The sequence below is a fragment of the Haliotis rufescens genome, unplaced genomic scaffold (genome assembly GCF_023055435.1).
Source record: "Haliotis rufescens isolate VD_foot unplaced genomic scaffold, xgHalRufe1.0.p SCAF_4, whole genome shotgun sequence".
NCBI classification, from domain to species: domain Eukaryota; kingdom Metazoa; phylum Mollusca; class Gastropoda; order Lepetellida; family Haliotidae; genus Haliotis; species Haliotis rufescens.
This window is the reverse complement of record NW_025964112.1, coordinates 14,687,721-14,711,228: the sequence shown is the minus strand read 5'-3', so window position 1 is coordinate 14,711,228 and position 23,508 is coordinate 14,687,721. Positions and strand designations below refer to the sequence as shown.

Here is a 23,508-nt window from a genome sequence, read left to right as displayed (position 1 = left end):
ATCACTCGTATATTTTCACCCTGCCATCATATACCTGGAATATTGCTGAGTGCAGCGTTAAACAACAAACAAACAAACAAATCCTCATGCTATCAACCAGTAGTGTCTCTTACCCAGACTTTTATATATATTCTGCCATGATAAAGTAGGAATGTTACTGAGAGCAGCATAACCAAATATGCATTTATAAAGAATATGAAACAATTCCCTTTTACATTATTAAATTCAACATTCATAAATTTTCATTATTTGAATGGTTTCATGTTCTAGACAGTTAAATCACTGTGTCTCTTTAAATTGCCTTTCCAGCAAACGCTACCTGATCAAGCAAGCAGAACAACATGTTTGGCTTGCCCAGGACGAACGACGTATCAGAAGCAAGCGTCTCAACACTGAGAGATTGAAGCGATTCATGTTAAGAAGGAAATGGCAGGTGTGTACACTTGGGCAATCAACTTCTAAATGTCATTATTTTCTGTAAAACTTAAACTGTAATTGTAAATTTGGGAGTGGTTTAGGTAGAAATTTACATTCTTTGAATATATCAACCCCATGGGGATTCCAGAGGTCGTAAGAAGCCAGGAAATAGATCGGGTGGTCACGCTCTGCGACTTGGTTGATAGCGTGTCCTCGTACTCCAAATGTGTGGATCGTTGCACACAATATTGATCACTGGATTGTCTGGTCTGGAGTCGATCGTTTACAGATCTCCATCATATAGCTGGAATATTGCTGAGTACATTGTTAAACAACAAACAAAACAAAAGCATACTCTTTAAATTATTTCAAATATGTAGAAAGCTTTTAGAGATAGCAACAGTACTTTGGGAGTGGTTTGTTTAGAGTTTTTTAAAAGAATACCTTTTTATCTCAGTAGTTCAAAGAATGTGTAAAACATGCAGTTTGTTTCATTTGTGTAATGATTCTATGTAGTCGTGTATGTCAACTAATATCACCTTGACTTATTCCCCGAAGGACTTGTGAGGTACAGTTGTGTGGGCTTACTCGGTCTTGCTTACTCTCTCATGCAACTTCTCTGTTAATTTAAACAATAAATTGTGTCAGGAACCACAATGCAAATGAAAAATGGTTCTTAAATTACATTTCAAATTCTTTCTTCCAAGGAAAGACGAAAGGTGCTTTAAAACTATTCAAATTTAGTTGGGGTTCCGAAATCTGTTAAGGGCAAGCTGGTATCTTGGAATGTGTGGGTTGTGCCGGTGTTGGTGTGTAATCTATCATGTATTGTGAGCTTTGGCGTGGGATATAGGCTGGACAGGTGCACAGGTGGTATGCTGTGCTGTGCTGTTGCAATCATCAAATATAATATATGTATGATTACTCAGAAATATACTGCATTAAAGGGCTAAAGAGCTACTGGCATCAATACAATTTGTTAGTACAATTTTGCATTTGAATTCTGTAGCAATGGATTTTTATGAGCATGTTTGGGTAAAATGGTCAGTATTTGAATATTTAGTGAAGAGGTGAAATCAAGTCACTTAAAGAAATGTTTTGTTGTCCTTTGTTGTGATCAACCTGTTTCGTCCTCATTTTGGCTTTTTGTTGTATGGTAAATCCAATTGTTGTCAGCACTTGCATGACAGATGTTCTCACATTTCAATATTTCCCCTCAAATTTAATTGCATATTTGCACCTATAAGTATTCACATGGAATTTACAAACCTGGTGATATTGTGAATACTTCTTCAATCTGCCATGACCTTTCCACACCCTCAATGTTTTCTGATCCCTTACCTCTATCTTAGATCATCAGTTGAGAAAACATTAACATCATCTTGCAAGACACTTTTCCTGCTTGCGATTTTTTTCTTGGAAACTTCCACCTCACCATTCTTCCTTTTGTTTTTGTTTATTTTAATTTTTCACCACTTCACCACCTATGTTGTTGCATTCATCATTCATGTGTAGGGGCGGTCGGGTAGCCTAATGGTTAAAGCGTTCGCTCGTCACGCCGAAGACCCGGGTTCGATTCCCGATATGGGTACAATGTGTGAAGCCCATTTCTGGTGTCCCCCGCCGTGATATTGCTTGAATATTGCTAAAAGCGGCGTAAAATCAAACTCACTCACTCATTCATGTGTACCATAATTCAAGTCTTAAAGACAATGATAACATTTTTTAAAAAATAATGAATGCAATTTTGAAATGACACACCTATCATCTGGGAATCCACTAACTCTCATTGCAATTTGAAATTAGGCAACATTTTGGATTCATACATAAAATAAATCATGTTTCCTAACATTTTTCTTACATATTTCCAACAAATTCTTGTTTCTATTGCTATTATTTGTCAGTTTCATATCTCTACATTCTCCCAGATGACATGTTGATGTCTGTGCACGTTGTGTTGTTCGCTTGAGCCTGCATGAGCCTTTTTTGTTATTTAGAAAACTGGAACAGCAATCCGAGCTATTGGTCGCATGGCATCTTTGCAACGTTTAATGTCAGGAAGCACCATCAGTAGCACGAGCAGTGGTCGGGAACGTTGTGACAGCAACGCTAGCAATAGCTCAAACAGTGCATGCTGGGATACTGACAACTCTGCGTCTGATAACACCCATTTCTCCTCTCCTCCTAAGGTTTGTGACGATATGGATGACATCGATGCCATGATAGAAAAACCCAATCAACCAACGACCCAAGATACCCATTCTAGTCCAAGGGAGATTACCCAGGAGGTATCTGGAGGAGAAAGGGAGACAACCATATCTACTGACACTCCCGACTTGATGCAAAAGAAGAAAACCTGCCCAGATCACAACGGGAACGTTGCAATATCAAAACAAAATGGATTTAATGATTCTGATAATACTACCGATTGCGGAGCTTCACCAAGTTTTATCAAGGAAATGCTAGACTGTGAAGCTTTTACTGGTGATGTAATCCGCTTCGACGTACGGGTTGCAGGCAGCCCTGACCCTGATTTTCATTGGTTGCATGAAGAAGACGAGGTTCAAGAAGATAGGCGGCATATCGTAGATGTTAGTGACAATGGACAATGTTCGTTAATCATTCGCAACGTAACCGAGGCAGATGAGGGGGAGTACAGCTGCATCGCAGTGAATGATAATGGTGAAGCATCATGCTCCGCAGAACTTATCGTCTGCAGCATTGGTGCAATATGATTGGTCAAAATTCCAAATATGCTTTCCATTGGCAAATGTTGCCATGTACGATGTCATCCGACTGAGACTTTTCACTGCTGTGAGATTTGAGTTTAGGGTTGGTGTTATGGCTGAAAGTTATTTTTGTTTGAACAGCCAAAATGTGATCAGCCGTGTGGAAGAATGTCCCCCCCCAGTGTCCTCAATTGTCCATCAAACCAAATGCATTTTGCAACCAGACTGACTTATCGTTCATTATCTGGCTCGAATGACAGATCCAGTCTGTGCGCTCCTCCAATCAGAATGGAGTACACGGAATGTACCTGTGATTTAAGCCAATGAAAAAGATGGACACATATTAAAGTGGTGCTGATCCTGTGACGTCATGATATTATGTATGTATACTACACAGAGTGTCTATACCTGTTTTATTATTATTTTTAAAAATGTACTATTCAGTTGTCTGTCAATGTAGATAGAACTACCTTGTTTATGTACAGTGTAAGGCTATGTTTCTCCATCAGTGCCCAAGATTTCCTTGGATATGGACAATCTCTCCACATTTTTATCCATTATATTTCTTTCTTTAATTTTTTTTTCATTATATTAAAAAGTGTGGGGTCTTGTCCAAATCCATTTTTCGATGACCCTCTTTCTGCCCTGATGAGCGTTGATGGATGAACATGAATTGTTAAAACAGAGACTGTTAGTCATAATACTGCTGTTGTATATTTGATGTAGATACAGAGAACACTGTTGACTGTACAGATGCTCAGGATGAACATACTTGGAGGTATTTATGTGATAACTATGTGTTGGTCTTTACCCATTGGCTTACACTAGAACAACAGAGACTTACACCATTGAGATAGTTCAGTGTAGTATAGTTCAGTGAAAGACTGTGCATCCATACACTGTACATGAACTTTGCTCAATAAAGTATCCAATAAAATTCTTGCAGTGGTATTTTCAACCAAGTAGTACAGTAGAACACGGATATAATGAACACGGATATAGCGAACAAACGGATACAACGAAATCCCCGATTGATCTCCTATATAATATCTTATAAAATTTACGTATATAACGAACTCTCGACAGCGAACTAACGGATACAGCGAACTGATATCTGATCACCGACAAGCCCATCTATCACTAATTGGTATTTACAAATGTCAAGTTGGATATATACTAAGCATCCCAACAGGTCGACAAGGAGGGTACAGGGACATGCCCTACAGTGTGGCAACCATAAACAGGTCTGGTGCAGACAAACCTGGGATTCAAACGAACAATCAAACAACTGTCTTCTTGAGCAAATCAGGAGCTGACATTGTATTGTGTGCTAGCAGAAAAGCATAACTGTGGTTGGTGATATTTGGTCATTTGTCTGATCAATGTTTTGTCATAAATTCATTGACAACCTGTACCAGGAGACAGAGCGACATGCCCATAATTAAGGGTGATGTAACAGTTCCATTAACAATTCCAATATTGGGTGTGACCACCATTTGCAGTGATACAGGTGAGGCAGTCATGACACCAGATGATTGGCTGGTTCTGGTCCTGTCATAGGTGTCGACCCATCTCATCCCAGGCATGATCTAAGGGGGAGGGTTCGGGAGGAACCGACAGCAATGGCAGTATGGCCGACTTGAGTAATGCAAGTGTAGACCCTTTCACTACAGTCAGAGCTGTTCAGTCTCGTCTTCTGAACTAAAGATGAAAGTTGGTGTGAAGGTGATATGGAAGCCAAATTGGGCATGTTGCTGGACGTCTGAGATGAATGTTGAGCTCCCTCAAATGGTTGTGTATGGTTCTGCCGCTAATTTGTCTCAATCCATGAATTTTCGGAGCTGTTTATGTGGTAGCTTGGTTAGATTCCATAGATGCACCAACCGAATATGGTTGTCTTGTTGACCTGACATTACACATGTGAATCACGATCTTAAAGTTGAGGAGATGTCTTCAGATTTTATTGAAAGTTGCAGAATAAATGTATTTTTGTTTAACTTTACATGGGGCACAGATACATGTTTTCGTTAGTATACCAGGCAGAACTGAGCATTGATCCACACCACCAATACCACATAGTCACAGAGGCTGACCACCCAATCTTTTAACATGTTTTAGTTACTGTGGACAAAATATACACCGAAATCCCCACCTATTTCGATGGCCATAAACACAATCACAAAAGGCGGTAAATGTGTAAATAGTATTTGAAGCGAACATACAATACCTTCTTGGTGAAATAGCTGATGGTTTAGCAGCTCCGGTGTTATTTCCTTAAATACCTTTACAAGAAATCTTCATTTCTACTTACATGAACTTACATTGGTGACTTAAAACAGGACATTTTAGACACTCTTCGTCATCTCAGTGTGTTTTGTTGTCCACCCACATCATATTGACAAATGCATCATACCAAAGATGAATGCAGAACAACCCTACAGATCGATTGTTTGATTGTTGTTGTTTAACGACGCACTCAGCAATATTCCAACTATATGTAAACAATCGAGTCTGGACCAGACAATCCTGTGATTGATATCATGAGCATCGATCCACGCAATTGGGATACGATGACATGCATCACCCAAGCCAGCAAGCCTGACCACCCGATCCCGTTAGTCGCCTCTTACAACAAGCATCGTCGCCTTTGACAGCAAGCATGGTTTGCTTTAGAAATATTCTACCCCGGATCTTCACGGGTCTTCAGATCGGCTGATGTCATGAAGACCCCATAGGGGACCTTGCATCCTCCCCCCTCCCTCATCCTGTGTTTTGTTTACGTCGCAATATTCCAGCTATATGACGGCGGTCTGTAAACGATGACATGCATCATGGACACTTCATACTATATTTAGGGTCCATGCATGCATCAACCGAGTCATCGTACTTGACCACCCGAGGTCGTGAGTCGCCTCTGACGACAGACGTAGGTTGCTGAAAACTAATTCTAACCCGGATCTCCACGGGTCTGGAGATTCATACACATCAACACTTCTCATGAACAACCCCACGTCATCAACATGTTAAACATGTTCCTTAGCAACGCCTTCAAAGGTGGCAAGAAGCATTACCCACAGACTGGGGTGTTGACCGATTTATCCACGCGATGAACGACGGGTAAATACAGTACGACACCTTGCCCACTTAAAGTACTATCAGTTCTCTGCCCTGTCGGAGGGCACGGGTGACCCAGTCGTCTAGGGCGCCGCGATTCGCTGTGCAGAGTTGCGTCCCTTGGGCACGCCAGAAACCTATGATTGTGGGTTCGAATTCCGGTTCGCCCCGATTATGTTTCTAGGTTTGTCAGCACCATACCCGTGCTCGTGGGTTTCACCGAAGTGGTAAACATCTGAGACCTGCATCACTTCGGGCTTTCCTCCCACATGAAGCTGACACGCCGCGATATAACTGGAATACTGTTAAAAGCGGCGTTAAGCCCAACTCACTCACTCACTCTCTGCCCTGTCTGTCAGCAAGTCATTCCACAGTGAGTGAGTAGTGTGTGGGGTAATAGGCTTCATACTGCATACCCAGGTTGCCTGCCAACCCAATGACAAAATGGTATGATGTCTTAAAGCCTAGCTCAACACTGATGTGCCTACATCAACTAAATTTGGGGAAAATCTTTATATATTGTTATACCACCGCTCTTACGTCTGATGGGACCTGTGAAGATCCGGGGTAGAATAGGTCTTCAGCAGCTCATGCTTGCCGTAAAAGGTGACTATGCTTGTCGTAAGAGGCGACTAACGGGATCGGGTGGTCAGGCTCGCTCCCAATTTCGTGGATCGATGCTCATGATATCAATCACTGGACTGTCTGGTCCAGACTCGATTATTTACAGACCTGGAATATTGCTGAGAGCCGCGTTAAACAACAAATATTCAATACTTCTGGGGGCGGTGCGGTAGCCTAGTGGTTAAAGCGTTCACCCGCGTTCGATTCCCAACAAGGGTACAATGTGTGAAGCCCATTTCTGGTTAATGTCTATTGCTGCAGCTGGAATATTGCGGCGTAAAACCATACTCACTCACTCCTACTTCTGATATAGTGTTCACGAAGTACGAAGTCAAAGTAAAGCTGTTTGCTTGAGTTGGTGAAAATATTGAGATAATTGCATGATAGGTATGTAGTACTGTTTTTTACAAAAGAAGTGTATGAATTTCCTCCGAGTGAGAATTCTGACACAAATTCAAATAGTCAACGGTGCATATGGATGATAAATCATGGAAATCGGTAACGCTGACTGATTCAAACATTTTAATGACAATCAATAGGAAAAAAACCCTCATGTTATTTGATCTTATCCTTTTCCAAAGTGGAACATGGTCAGTGTATCAACACATGCAATGGAAAGTATTATTTACAACCAACATATACTTGGAGACGAGAGCATAAAATAGTCGAATCTGAAAGTCGAAAAACGTCTCCAGTATAAAAATGAACAGCTTTAAATGGAATTCATCCAAGTTTGTGTCTAAAATACTATTCAGGTCAAATGTTATGCAACATTTTGAAAACCCTTATTTTAGTAATCTACGAGATCTTATGTAATTCGAGGAAATAATGTAAAACACTTTCATAGCACATTCTGAACCACACTTTTCTTTTCTTTGAATATGTCGGCTTTTAAGATGGCACCTTGCATGAGTCTTGTTTTTAAAATAGTTCCTATTTCCTGTGGTTTGATTATGGCTTATAATAAACTACTGATCGGAGTTGATTTCACATATAGCTGCAATCATGAATGAATGATTTTTGCAGAGGTTGATGATATAATCAGTAAAGGTTTTATTTATTGAAGGAACCAGTGAGTGAGTTGGGTTTAACGCCGCTTTTAACAGTATTCCAGTTATATCGCGGCGTGTCAGCTTAATGTGGGAGGAAAGCCTAAAGTGGTGCAGGTCGCAGACGTTGACCACTTCGGTGAAACCCACGAGCACGAGTATGGTGCTGACAAACCTATAAACCGGGATTCGAACCCACGATCATAGGTTTCTGTCATGCCAAAGGGACGCCACTCTGCACAGCGAATTGCGGCGCCTCAGATGACTTTGCCACCCGTTTACACAATTTTTTAGCATGTACAGAACTTTTACTATATGCGTCCAGTACTTAAAGGTGAAAAAATATATATATATTGCTATAGAAGCACATTAGTAAGACTCGTCAATATTTCAGCTGTATGACGACGTCTGTAAATAGAGTGGATCAGACAATCCAGTGATTGACATCATGTGCATCAATCTACGGGATACGATGACATATATCAACCAAGTCAGCGAGCCTGACCCCCCGATCCCTTTAGTCACCTCTTACGACAAGCATAGTCGCATAGAAATTGATTGGAGACATATATTTATCATCCAAAACTGGCTCCCACAGGAGATATCGCTTGGATGAGATCAAGCGATATCTACACTGTAGATATCGCTGCAATGAAATTACATCACAATGCTTTGCAGACCATTGTGACGTCACTGGTTACCATGACGTCACAATCAAATGACATCACTAATGGCTCTGCTACTGAAGCTGTTTGCAGTACTTTTTACACTGAAGACACTACACTGCTAATTACGGTCTACAATTTGAAATAGTTAAAAGAATGATTTTAGATGATAAATAAAATCTCACCCTCGTGTCTTTTGATATCAAATATATCAACACTCGTTGATAAAAGTGGCAAAAATCCTCGGCAAGCCTCGGAATTTTTCCACTTTTATCAACTCGTGTTGATATATTTGATATCAAAAGACACTCGGGTGAGATTCTCTATATGTATATACACACACAACGGTTTTGCAACTGAGGTACAAATCTGTTTCAAAGCTATGATTAAAACCATCAGAGATTTATTACCTGCAAAGATGGAAATTTATCAGTTATTTCACTCTAAGTAACCTTGACAACTGTAAAACCATGCTCACGACGATTACCTTATGATTGTAAAAGCTCATCATCACCATCATCATCATCATCAAAACTAGAAATAGATACACATTTACGGTTAAGGTTTGTGTACACAAGGATATTGTTTCAAGGTATTTTTGGTTTGGAGTCAATTATTTATTGTTAATACGCCAAGCATTGCTATATGTATTTTTTTCATAAGTCGAGTTTTAGCGAGTAATATCCTGAAACAAAAATGAGCTGCGTCCCTGGGTGGGCTCGAACCACCAACCTTTCGGTTAACAGCCGAACGCGCTAACCAATTGCGCCACAGAGACCTTGCTGATTGCCGAAGGCAAAGTTAAGCACATAAACGTTAACCCAAATAACAAGCTTGCAACTATTGTAAATAGTGTTGTTCTTTTTGTTGGTGATTCTGTTCAAACATTAGTGTGTGGACCTTCCGTTTAACCTAAACAAACTAACGGGATCGGGTGGTCAGGCTCGCTCCCAATTTCGTGGATCGATGCTCATGATATCAATCACTGGACTGTCTGGTCCAGACTCGATTTATTTACAGACCTGGAATATTGCTGAGAGCCGCGTTAAACAACAAACATTCAATACTTCTGGGGGCGGTGGGGTAGCCTAGTGGTTAAAGCGTTCACCCGGGTTAGATTCCTAACAAGGGTACAATGTGTGAAGCGGCTTAGCCAATTTCTGGTTAATATCTATTGCTGCAGCTGGAATATTGCTAAAAGCGGCGCAAAACCATACTCACTCACCTGATATAGTGTTCACGAAGTACGAAGTCAAAGTAAAGCTGTTTGCTTGAGTGGGTGAATATTGAGATCATTGCATGATAGGTATGTAGTACTGTTTTTTACAAAAGAAGTGTATGAATTTCCTCCGAGTGAGAATTCTGACACAAATTCCAATGGTCAACGGTGCTGTCTGAACGTATTACGTCAACAATAGTATTGCTCCTACAATGACGTTGAACGCTTTAAATGATGATTACACATATGGATGATAAATCATGGAAATCGGTAACGCTGACTGATTCAAACAATTTAATGACAATCAATAGGAAAAAAAACCTCATGTTATTTGATCTTATCCTTTTCCAAAGTGGAACATGGTCAGTGTATCAACACATGCAATGGAAAGTATTATTTACAACCAACATATACTTGGAGACGAGAGCATAAAATAGTCGAATCTGAAAGTCGAAAAACGTCTCCAGTATAAAAATGAACAGCTTTAAATGGAATTCATCCAAGTTTGTGTCTAAAATACTATTCAGGTCAAATGTTATGCAACATTTTGAAAACCCTTATTTTAGTAATCTACGAGATCTTATGTAATTCGAGGAAATATTGTAAAACACTTCCATTGCACATTCTGAACCACACTTTTCTTTTCTTTGAATATGTCGGCTTTTAAGATGGCACCTTGCATGAGTCTTGTTTTTAAAATAGTTCCTATTTCCTGTGGTTTGATTATGGCTTATAATAAACTACTGATCGGAGTTGATTTCACATATAGCTGCAATCATGAGTTTGATGATACAATCAGAAAGGTTTCATTTATTGGAGGAACTAGTGAGTGAGTGAGTGAGTTGGGTTTAACGCCGCTTTTAACAGTATTCCTGTTATATCACGGCGTGTCAGCTTAATGTGGGAGGAAAGCCCAAAGTGGTGCAGGTCTCAGACGTTTACCACTTTGCTGAAACCAACGAGCACGGGTATGTAGCCTAAACCTAGAAACCGGGATTCGAACCCACGATCATAGGTTTCTGTCATGCCAAAGGGACGCCACTCTGCACAGCGAATTGCGGCGCCTCAGATGACTTTGCCACCCGTTTACACAATTTTGTAGCATGTACAGAACTTTAACTATCTGCTTCCAGTACTTAAAGGTGAATTTTTATATATATATTGCTATAGAAGCAAATGAATAAGACTCGTCAATATTTCAGCTATATGACGACGTCTGTAAATAGTGTGGATCAGACAATCCAGTGATTGACATCATATGCATCGATCTACGGGGTACGATGACATATATCAACCAAGTCAGCGAGCCTGACCATGCGATCCCTTTAGTCACCTCTTACGACAAGCATAGTCGCATAGAAATTGATTGGAGACATATATATGTATATACACACACAACGGTTTTGCAACTGAGGTACAAATCTGTTTCATACCCATGATTAAAACCATCAGAGATTTATTACCTGCAAAGATGGAAATTTATCAGTTATTTCACTCTAAGTAACCATGACAACTGTAACACATGCTCACGACGATTACCTTATGATTGTAAAAGCTCATCATCATTATCATCATCATCATCATCAAAACTAGAAATAGATACACATTTGCGGTTAAGGTTTGTGTACACAAGGATTTTGTTTCAAGGTATTTTTGGTTTGGAGTCAATTATTTATTGTTAATACGCCAAGCATTGCTATATGTATTCAAAGCTATTTTTTTTCATAAGTCGAGTTTTAGCGAGGATATACTAAAACAAAAGTGAGCTGCGTCCCTGGGTGGGCTCGAACCACCAACCTTTCGGTTAACAGCCGAACGCGCTAACCAATTGCGCCACAGAGACCTTGCTGACTGCCGAAGGCAAAGTTAAGCACATAAACGTTAACCCAAATAACAAGCTTGCAACTATTGTAAATAGTGTTGTTCTTTTTATTGGTGATTCTGTTCAAACATTAGTGTGTGGACCTTCCGTTTAACCTAAACAAAACAATTAACTGTGGTAGATTTCAGACTAGCTTCTCTTCCTTCATAGGACACACGGGGTTGATCTTAGACGTATGAGCTGTTCACATCGATCGTGTCATTACGGGACAAGCTGAATGGCGGGTAACGGACAGGGGCGAGTTTTATCGAATGCTTTCAACGGACATATCCGAATGGTGTTCTATAAATATCGAATGTTGCGTTCAAATGTGTAAATGGGAGTTCCCTCCCTTGGCTTATATCACACGCTTAGTGATTAAAACAAGCTACATGGGAAACTTGTTTAACTTTTGCAAGGCTTACACTATGCGTTACACAACAATAAAATGTATTAGATCTAAATATATTTCTATGAAGTCAATCTGGACCTGAACGAATGAACTATCTAGACTTATCATATATCTGTTTTTGTAGAGATTTTGTTGAAAAGGGTTTTATCGCTTTGTTAACAGATTTCAATATCGAAGTTATTCATCAGACTGTAAATATTTAGATCGATTATATGTTTTAAAAGGGCACTGATCTAAAGCAATTCCCCGGGACTGGTGGTTGCCTTTGTTATTGTTTTCCCCCCGTGAGTACCCGGATGATACGCAACGCAACTGAGCGTGACAAGAGACTGGGCTACCGTCTGCAAGGACAGCTAAATAAACTTGGAGGCAATAATTGTTTTACTCATTTTTGAACACTGGTTAACCGTGATCTATTAAGATTTCGACAAAGGGCGCATGTTAATTAATTTCTTCAGCCTAAACAAACAGACAAAAAGAAGCTTATCGGATGTCGTCATTTGTAAATAGTTATATGATTGTTATAGTTTAATAATAAAAGAGTATCCATGCAGTAAAAGCATTTTCGGATTTCGGATTGCGTCGATAATACGATTACTACTCCCTTGTTGTTATCCACGCGTTTTCTGGTATAACCCTTCACTTGTGTGTATTTGTCGTCATTCACTTGATGCTCAGTTAATGAATTTATTACAGGTATAGTTAGTGGTAGCACCGCTCAAAATACCTGACAAAGGTTCCCCATTTGGCATTTATTGTGTCTGGGGTAATTATTCAATCTAAATCCAGGTTTCAAGTGAGGTGAAACGTGTGTTATGTAATATGCACGTGGCAGCCCAGCGAGAGATGAATGTAAATCAACGGATCGTTCCTAGTCATCAAAGGATTAACAGAAAATACATTGATTGGTTAATCACTGTTATCTTGCACAGTGGATATGTCAAAAGTGAGTGTTTACATGTCTAGATTTACTAAAACAAAGGGAATACACTCATATCATGGCGTGAAGTGCCGATGTAAAAACAACATACTTTGTTCAATGGGTTAACCGATAATATTTTGTTTGATTGCTCATTGTTATCTAACTCAATGGATTTTTTTTTAGGAACCGAGGACGTTATGAAAATAGATGTTACGTGGGCTTTCTCAGCCGACCTTTGAGACATGACGCCTATGTGAAACACATAAAACAATCTAAGTGATCAGTTGAGAAACGAACACCGGTCCTACTAAATAACGCCCGGAGGCGTCCGGAAACGTCCGGTAGTGTCCGGTAGCGTCCGGGCAATGCCAGGGAGCGTCCGGGAGAATGATACTAAATAATAAAGTGTATTCTATATAATTGTGTTCTTGTATTAATTATACAAAATAACAAATGGAAACAAATTACATACACCCCTATTCTTTTTAAATGGTGAATCTGCGAAGCAAATACAATTTTTTTTTTTATTCGAACTGACGAGGTATTCGGAACGTAGGCTTTGAAGGATACAATGTAAATTTGCTTATGGAAGAAAAATAATGTTCTTTTATAGCGTCATATTCTGTATACTATTCCATAACTAATACTGAAACACAGATGTTTCCAAAAGTTCATGCGTGGCCCCAGAATGGTTCACTGAGTGTAAAACGTCCGGTACTATAGCCGGGGAGTATCTGGTGGGAGCGTCCGGGAGGTTTCATCAGACGTCCGGGAGTTTAAAAATGAAGTCAATAAAACATGTCTTCCTCAGTTTGGTAAGATCGTGAGAATATCAACTGGCGTACGTGTTTGCCACGTGCAGCGACAAGAAACATCCGGGTACTGGTACTTCCATTTTCTGGCCGCTCGACATTGTCAGTCATTTCATTGGTCGGTCGCGAAAGGTCGTTCTGACGTGACCCGTTATGGGATGTCCTCAGATCTTTGTTTATCGGTAGCGAAAACTATGATCTGATTTAAATGAGATTGACATCTTATCTGAATCAAGGAATGAAGTATGGGCAAAGGGCAGATGGGTGTTGACATGGGGTCCTGTAGCTCACAATATATTATATATTAAAATGAATAAGTGAGTGTGGCTTTAGACATCATCGTGGCCCCTACAGCCCAGACCTTGTCCCCAAGCAGAGACCATATGGTCTCTGTCCCAAGTGACTATTACGTCTTTCAACAGCTTGCACTATACGTGACGATGTTTTGCACACAATGATGCCTTAAAGCTAGTCTGTCTTACAGACCCTGATACAAATATATATCAAATACAGCCCATGCAAGTTTATAATGTTTGGCAAGTCTAGATCACTGCAGTATCAGATAATATCTGAAAATGAAGAGAGTCACTGGGTTCCTTTTTATTATATTTTTTATTAAGATAGCTGAACAACTGGTTTTTTTATGTACGATATGTTCATTTCAGAGACTAGATGTAAGTCTACCTTAAAGCCTGCAGTTGAGGTCTGATTTGGGGGCCAATCAGGCGAGTTCTGTTATAGAGGGATATCAAGTATAAAAAAGACAAATGGACTAAATGTGTTGCAAAGGAGGGTCATTATATTGAAATATAAAAATGAATTCAACTTTGTGTTCCCCACGTTTGTGTATATGAATTACAGAACGCATTACATGACCACCGTATCGTATCACGTTTGTCTGCACTAGATACGTTTGATATTGTTTACTGGATACGTCGTCACGCCCTCTTCGATGATTTAAGCAAACCTGTCTAGCACGTGTAGATATGGCAGTCGGGAAAAAAATGAGTTGTTTTCAAATGCAGATATCGAGGGGGGCGTGATTACTTATTGACAAGAACCTGTCCCGTCTAGCATTTCCAATGTGTTTATATACGCTCTATATATACAGTGAGTGAGTTTGCTTTTAACAGTATTCCAGTTATATCATGGCGTGGCAGCTTGATGTGGGAGGAAAGCTCAAAGTGATGCAGGTCTCGGACGTTTACCACTTCGGTGAAACCAACGATCACGATTATGGTGCTGACAAACCTAGAAATATAATCGGGGCGAACCGGGATTCAAACCCACAATCATGTGACTGCGCCTTAGACGACTGGACCACCCGTGCCCCAACTATATATACACTTAAGCATACAAAGTCTATAATGTACAGACAAGAGCCGGTCCCGTCTTTTTGCCATGGGTTTATACCTACACTACATATACACAGATGCATAAAACGTCTGGACATGGGACATGTCCAATTAATTATTTGAACCATTGTGTTCTAATTCTGATCCGGAAACAGTTTGTCCATTTTGAAATTGTAAAACTGACGCAACTACAGGTCATGGTGCAAAATTATAGAGAAATGAATGAGTGAGTGAGTGAGGGAGTTGGGTTTAACGCCGCTTTTAACAGTATTCCAGTTATATCGCGGCGTGTCAGCTTAATGTGGGAGGAAAGTCAGAAGTGATGCAGGTCTCGGACGTTTACCACTTCGGTGAAACCCACGAGCACGGGTGTGGTGCTGACAAACCTAGAAACATAATCGGGGCGAATCGGGATTCGAACCAACAATCATAGGTTTCTGCCCAAGGGACGCAACTCTGCACAGAGAATCGCGGCGCCTTAGACGACTGGGCCACCCGTGCCCCCTATAGAGAAATGATATATCAACGTTAACAATAACATAATCACTCGAATCTGTTGATTTCTGAAGTTGAATCAACTCGCAATTTCGCGACTTGTTGATTCTCCTTCCGGAATCAATAGATTCGAGTGATTCCTCTCCATTACTAGAATACTGATGACATGAAAACGAATAATCAATCTGCCAAAGTCCATCTCCAAACACACCGAATGAGATTCGAATCCGTGAGAGGACATAGTTGTGTATGATTATCTCATGCCTAAATACCCCAAACCAACTTTACTTGATTTTTTGTGACCATTTTGCCAAAATATTTTTTTTTAAAAACGAATAAGCGTTTTCAAAGTGTTTCAGTATATAATTATATGTGTGGTTTCATTTTGGAAATGTTGGTCATCCGGCCCAAGATTAACAAACAATAGATTGATGAAAGTTCCACCTTTGGACATTCAATGCATTAATATCAACAGAGTGAGTGAGTAAGTAAGGGTTTCCGACGCATTTAGCAATATTTCAGCAATATAACTGCAGGGGACACCAGACATGGGCTCCACACATTGTACCCATGTTGAGAAACGAACCCGGGTCTTCGCTGTGACGAGCGAATGCTTTAACCATTAGGCTCGAGCTCCCAACTGCCCTTATAATATATCTATATAAGTTATCAACAAATGCTACTAATTCACATCATAGTGGTTTTCAATCCATTGGTTCCTCACACTGAAACCATCAAATATATATTCACAGGGTTTCCATCCACGTTAGTAATTACAAGCTTTCATAATATTGATAACATTAATATATCAACTCCTAAAGGTATGGGAAATAAACATAGGACCTACAGATTAGCAAACAATGAAACAAAATCAGAACCGTATCTCAACCACTGTCAAGACGGTCAGGAAGACGCTCCAGTACCTTTTAATCAAAGACTTTGTTCTAATTGTGCCATTATTAAAGATGAAAAACACAATATTACATACATATTACACAATAACAAACATTATCATCAAATATCTCTTCTACATAAAGTGCTTGACAAAGATTGTAATAATATTAAAAAATGACTACAAAAAATATATATTCTGATACATTTAGCATGTAATGGACGTCAACACCATACATAATGTCTGTCACCATGTTTTCAATTTCAGACAATAATTATAAAGTACCAGATTATAAGCCTAATGTATGTACATATCTTATATGTTGTAACTATAACTTCTTGGTTATGTTATTTTGAAATATCATTGATAACGAAAAACATTACTTACTTCACTGTATTAAACACACTCGAGAAAGAAATATACTCTTTGAAAAACTATCCAGACAAAATGTAAATGTAAATGTCCACAGTCATGAAGACAAATTATTTCAATACATCCTATCAAATAATGAAGCAGTCAATATCAACTGCATTTGTTTCCACATCTATAATTTCAAACAATAAATACCCCTTCATAATCAACCGTTGACATTTTATGTATAAAAATATGTAATATTGATTATTTTGTTTTTGTATGTGTCTACAGGAATGTAAATTATGTATGTCTGTATATATGTATATATAAATCATAATGTCTTGTCTTTTAAAATTGCATCTGTCCCGTAATTGAACGTTTCTGCAATAAATATTATCTTATCTTATCTATATTTTATCCATCTTATCGTATGTTATCACACGCCCGTCTGTCTGTCTGTCTGTCTGTCTACTTGGAGGACGCGGTACGAGCGGTTTTACCCTCGATACATTTTAACCAGCATGACGCCTTTGTTCGCCCTGCTTGTCCACGTGTGTAGCTCTCAGTGGGTCTGCGGGTGACTGGCCAAAGCCTAGATCTGATTCCCGGGGAGGGTAGTGGGTGGGGGAGATCGGCGGAGCACTCACAGGTGAAAAATGTGCCCGCGACGACACGGACCGGCGCTCTGGGTCAAGTCAGGAGAAAGGTCAAGAGGTCATGCCATGCACGGGGTCACTGGGGTCAACGTTTGAAGAGATTGTGCCCTTTGCTGTCGACACATAAAACCGCCCTGTGTAAAGTCATTGTAGATCACTAATCGTATGCGACATCGGAAAAGACATCTATCATCACTGGTTATAAATCATACCTTTTCGAAGATATTATTTTGACAACCTAACATTATACTGCTTAAAGAAACACCTGTTATATATATGACTACCTGGTGTGCGTGTGCTTGTGCGCGCGGACTAATGATGGTTTTATAGTGTCAACCAACTGAGATACCAAGCTGCAATTAGCCCGACTCCAAGCCATCCAATCCTTGTTTTAGGCCCTTAATGCCGAGCGCCAATTGCAACACCCAAAACCATATTTTAACGCCTGTCGGTATCACGTGGCCGGAGATTGAACAACCTTCCGCACTCGTGAAAATATTATGAAGAGAACTTTTCGCTGTTTAGGTCGTGCAATACAAGAATGTACCTCAGATACATACAGTAAACGGTTATAACGAACACGCTTATAACGAACTGACGGATATAACGAACTTACTTTTTGGTCCCGACTATTCGCTGTAGTTATGCTGTATATATGTTTATAACGAACTACGGTTATAACGAACTAAAATTATTAGTCCCTTTGAGTTCGTTATAACCGTAGTTTACTGTATTTGTATACATCTGTATATTTATATGCAAATATATTCACAACAGAAATTTTGTATACATATATCTACCTTCGATTGCCAAACATGTTCGCCGAAATTTGTCTCAGGATTACATTTCATTAACTGCCAAATATTACAATAAATTAGCGAAATTAAAACACATATTACATGACCATAAAGCTACATATACATTAGGAAATGCCCGAGTAATGGGCAAACACGTCATTTTCAATATGGCTGCCGTGGCGGCCATGTTTAAATTTAGGATATGAATTCTCGAAGACTTTTTTAATGACAACATTGCTGGGATCATACACATTTGACATCGTCTTCAAGATCATCGGCAACTGAACATCGTCTTCAAGATCATCGGCAACTGAACATCGTCTTCGTGATCATCGGCAACTGAACATCGTCTTCATGATCATCGGCAACTGAACATCGTCTTCATGATCATCGGCAACTGAACATCGTCTTCATGATCATCGGCAATTGAACATCGTCTTCATGCTCATCGGCAACTGAACATCGTCTACATGATCATCGGCAACTGAACATCGTCTTCATGATCATCGGCAAGTGAACATCGTCTTCATGATCATCGGCAAGTGAACATCGTCTTCATGATCATCGGCAGCTGAACATCGTCTTCAAGATCATCGGCAACTGAACATCGTCTTCAAGATCATCGGCAACTGAACATCGTCTTCATGATCATCGGCAACTGAACATCGTCTTCATGATCAGCGGCAACTGAACATCGTCTTCATGATCATCGGCAACTGATCATCGTCTTCATGATCATCGGCAACTGGTCATCGTCTTCATGATCATCGGCAACTGAGAATTGTCTTCATGATCATCGGCAACTGAACATTGTCTTCATGATCATCGGCAGCTGAACATCGTCTTCATGATCATCGGCAACTGAACACTCTTACTACCCATGATTTGAAAAGGTCAGAAACCTGGCGCATTATGGCGCATTAGGAACTTTTCAGCACAGATGTTAACCTTACAATCACCACGTGACTGCCGGCGGGCCTAGTGAATGTGGGACTGATGTGTCGACAACCTGACAGTCAGTTCGGTGCTGGTCAAGGTTGGTGGCCCCAACATGGGATCGACAGGTCGGCATCCGTCCAGGTGGGTTCGTCTCCATGTTTCGGCAGTTCTGTACGATATGGACAAAACAGAGCTGAGACACCCGCGGAGACCACCGATGTGCACAACACCGCCGTTCGTCACTCCGGTGCTGAACAGCACTCTACGTGTCTATAGTAAGGTTTAATTCAACACCTTCTTTGACAGCTTCTCGTGGAGAGACATAGGTAACATCGGGAGATTTAAAAGAAAATTGTACCGTATTCATTTACTGAAATCTGACACACACACACGCACTCACGCACGCACGCACGCACGCACGCACTCACGAAAATAAGGACATGTATGCACTTTATTGTATTCGAGAAAAAAGTTTCAGAAACTTGAAAAGTGTTTGCGTTATATGCATAATCATCGACTGTACGTAAATCCCCATTATAACGCTAAAGAAACCATTAACTTTCAGACTGTATAACTTCTGATAGACTTAGACTACGGCTTTGAATCAGAACGTCCATTAGCTGGCAATAATACAGTCCCATATGTTATTGATCTTTTCTGGGTATGCTACTCATTATTACCTCTGATGAATAGATAAATGCAAATATAAAGTTTAATGGATGTTTTGTTGTGTTTGTTGTTTAACGCTGCACTATGACAGCTATATGATTGCGGTATATATATAATCGAGAATGAACCAGACAACCAGTGACTAATAGATAGATCTACGCAATTGGGATACGATGACACGCATCAGCCAAGTCAGCGAGCCTTACCACCCGATGACGTTTGTCGCCTCTAACGGCAAGCATGGGTTGCTGAATACCTATTCCAACCCGGATCTTCACGGGCCTTTTAATGGATGTTGGGGTAACATTTCCCTCGAAACTGTTCATGATAACAGACAGGAGTTTCAATTATTATCGTAGATAATGGGTTGGGGTGGGGTGGGGTGGGGGGGTGGGGGGGTGGGGGGGGGGGGGGGGGGGGGGGTTGGGGGGGGGGAAGTAGTGAGTTGTTCTCCATAGATGTAGCTGGGCAACGCATTATAAACGATCGTATCCAAAAGCAGGAGAGATATGACAATCGGTATTGGGAAAAAAGGTACAGGTAATCGACGTGAATATTGTGAGAACATGCGGGAAATACCCACGTGTGCATAAAATGGACTTTTCCGACATTGCCGAGGTCAAATTCGGTTGAGGGAGGATCATTATTTAAATACGGGTAAATATTTTTAAAGCTTGTACATTTTATCATCATCATTGAAGAGGCTGTACATCGTGTTGATTTCTCATATAAAAAATAAAGACATAAAGCGCAGATTAATACTTAAAACGCTATTTCCATGACGAAAATGTCAACCTTCTCTGATCACGACATGAGATACACAATTGACAATTAGATTATTTTATTAAAATTATGGCTTTTCTTACCGATTTTTACAATCTTACTCTGAAACCAATAGCGTCATTGATATTGATGCAGTCTTGCATAAAATGTAATTTTATTGGAGTGAGATATTTGTTTTTCAAGAAAAATACAATATTTCATCGCTAAATAAGAAATAATATATTTATATTGACTTTTTTAAGCCAATCTATATCTTCAATGACCTGACCCCGAGCACCCTCTATCCCACATCCTATTTATCTCCTTGGCACTAGCGTCGCCATTACTAAACCCCGTATACTTCAATAACACTGCCACTTTCTACCGAAATACCGTACAAACATGCGTAGTAGATATCGTGTAGCATATTGACTGGTCGTTGCTGAGGTCATCTATTCTGGGTTGCCTGGACAAAGGAAGTGTGGTCAGTTTACAGTTTATTAGAGCTGTGACGTGAGCAGTCCGTGCCCACGTCAGTGGGGTAGGTGTAACATGGTTGCCATGGTGTCGAAGGTCACGAGGGATGGGTGTGGGATGTAGTGAGTGAGGCAGGATTGAGTGATGGGAGAGAGGGGAAGAAAGGTTTGCTCGACAATACCTCGGGGGAGAATATTGGAAGGGAGAGTACACCAAGAGTATTGGGAATATGCACGAGCGCGTGTGCGCGTTTTGAGGGTTGTCATGGAAGCATGATATTGTTAATGGGATGGGCGGTGGGCTGGAGTGAGATTTCTTTGAACGTTAGTGTTAACAGTATTTCAGTGATTTCACGTCGGTTAACTCCACTGAGGCAGGGAATACTGGAGTGACGGGACTCCCATGCCTTACCCACGGGGTTAGATGCAGTTACCGTATCTCTGCGCTTCTCCGAAAAAAAACCATTTTGATTTGGGCTTGAAAATCAAAACCGTTTATTGGGAGCAGCAATCAATGAGATGCTTTAGTCTTAAAGGATCATACACAGTGATTCGATTCCTCATCCAGCCAGATTAACGTTTAGTCTCTGAAATGAAAATATTGTTAGATTTGATTTGGTTAAATTATATTTAATATACCAGTGAAAAACAGTTAAAGAACATCCGATTCCTACATATTATTATTAGTTAATCTGTCATGCCGTGGTAATATGAACGAATCGGGCCCAGAGAAGCTGTTCCTTTTCGAAAACTGAAGGGGGCCGTGGGGTAGCCTAATTGTTAAAGCGTTCGCTGACACCTAAAAGAAATAATTTTAATTTTGAAGACATGCATGTTTACTTCTTCCGTGCGTCATAATTGCCAGTTATAAAGGCATTTGTTTTGCTATGTTCTAGTGAAATGCCTTATCTTGAACAGTGCGTATTTTGTTTCACTTTCACATAAGTACAATTGTGAATGTCCTCTCTCCATTTTACTCGTGACAGTGTTTCTTACCCAATAGCGTTCATGTTCTTCTCCCATTCAATAAATACATGTATATGTAGTAACCATTTTACCGATAATTGTTGGAAGATAGTGAGGATGTACTTTAAACCTTTCACCATAAATAATAGATATGTAAATACCTTTGAACCCCACACATTCCCTCATTCAAGCTTTTCGCTTTCGTGGTCCCTAAGCGTTTCACGTGCCCGTCCCAAACTAATATATTTTCGCTATCCTGGTCCCCAATCCCTTCTTCTGTCCCTGTAGGTTGATAAATAGCGGACTCAATCGATGAGGGTATGACAAGTGCACATATGTTTTCACGTATATCTGCAATAATAAGCGCACGGGCCCCAAAATGCCCTTCCCAAAACGGGCAAGGTGATAAATGCCTCTGTACCAAACCCCCAGGATAGAGATGTTTGTTTCATGCAGGTTCTCCCGGGCGCATTTTCCGCCCATAACACTATCATACATGCCCCACCTTACGCTTCAAAGCGGTGCCACTCGACCTTAATGAGATCGTTAGTTTCATCAGACCATCGCCCTTGCATTCACATAGCCCTATTTCGCAATGTCGTAGAGTATGCGGGGTTTACCGTAAATGTTGTAAATAAACCTGCTTTTTATACGGTACCTTAAAATAGGAATTTTTGAAGAGCGGTTTTTCCTGAGGTAATTAATTATTTATAAGGCAAAGGATAATATAAAAAAAATACCTTCTCAAATTTATTATATATTAAACAATTCACGTAAATGTATTTGTAGTTGTTTGTTGCCTAACGCCGCAGTGAACAAAATTCCAGCTTTAACGGAGGTTTGTCGATAATAGAGTACCTAACAAACGAGTTATTAATATTATGAAGGAAGCCCACAGACAAACCAGTGATTAATGTTAGGAAGAAAGCCCAAAGATGACACGCAATCTACGCGTTTGTGATCCCTACAATCGCCTCTAACACGAATAGGTTACTGCGGATCCATCCTAACCCGAAATCCCCACTTGGCTGTAAACAAACGTAGATAATGATGGAAATAGCTTTGAAACACAGCTGTTAATTCAAATGAAATCGATGACTGAGAGCTTTATAACAATACTGCTGCCATATGAGGACGGGTGACACCAAGAATGGGCTTCACCCATTGTACCATGTGGAAAAACGAACACGGGATGTCGGTGTTTTCGAACGAACGCTTTAACCACTAGGCCACCCCAGTGTCCCACAGATCAGTTCGACAATTATTGAGGCTGACGGAAAGTTACAACAGCATTTGTTTTTATGCAGAAAAACAATAGACCAA

The 23,508-nt window shown here is 40.1% G+C and overlaps 1 protein-coding gene and 2 non-coding genes across 3 annotated transcripts in view; 1 reads left to right on the top strand and 2 right to left on the bottom strand.

The window, feature by feature from the left end:
- The window catches only part of LOC124140501 (titin-like), a 461,816-nt gene extending 457,733 nt beyond the window's left edge, over window positions 1-4,083 (top strand). Inside the window, exons 280-281 of the mRNA XM_048381766.1 lie at window positions 310-433; window positions 2,607-4,083. Of these exons, the coding sequence (XP_048237723.1) occupies window positions 310-433; window positions 2,607-3,152 (670 nt within the window). The 3' untranslated portion in view covers window positions 3,153-4,083. The remainder of the gene's footprint in view (window positions 1-309; window positions 434-2,606) is intronic.
- Window positions 4,084-9,302: 5,219 nt separating this feature from the next.
- Trnan-guu lies at window positions 9,303-9,376 on the bottom strand. Its single transcript has one exon. It is a non-coding gene; the product is annotated as a tRNA-Asn (tRNA).
- Window positions 9,377-11,586: 2,210 nt separating this feature from the next.
- Window positions 11,587-11,660, bottom strand: Trnan-guu. The gene has a single exon. It is a non-coding gene; the product is annotated as a tRNA-Asn (tRNA).
- Between the last annotated feature and the right edge of the window lie 11,848 nt (window positions 11,661-23,508).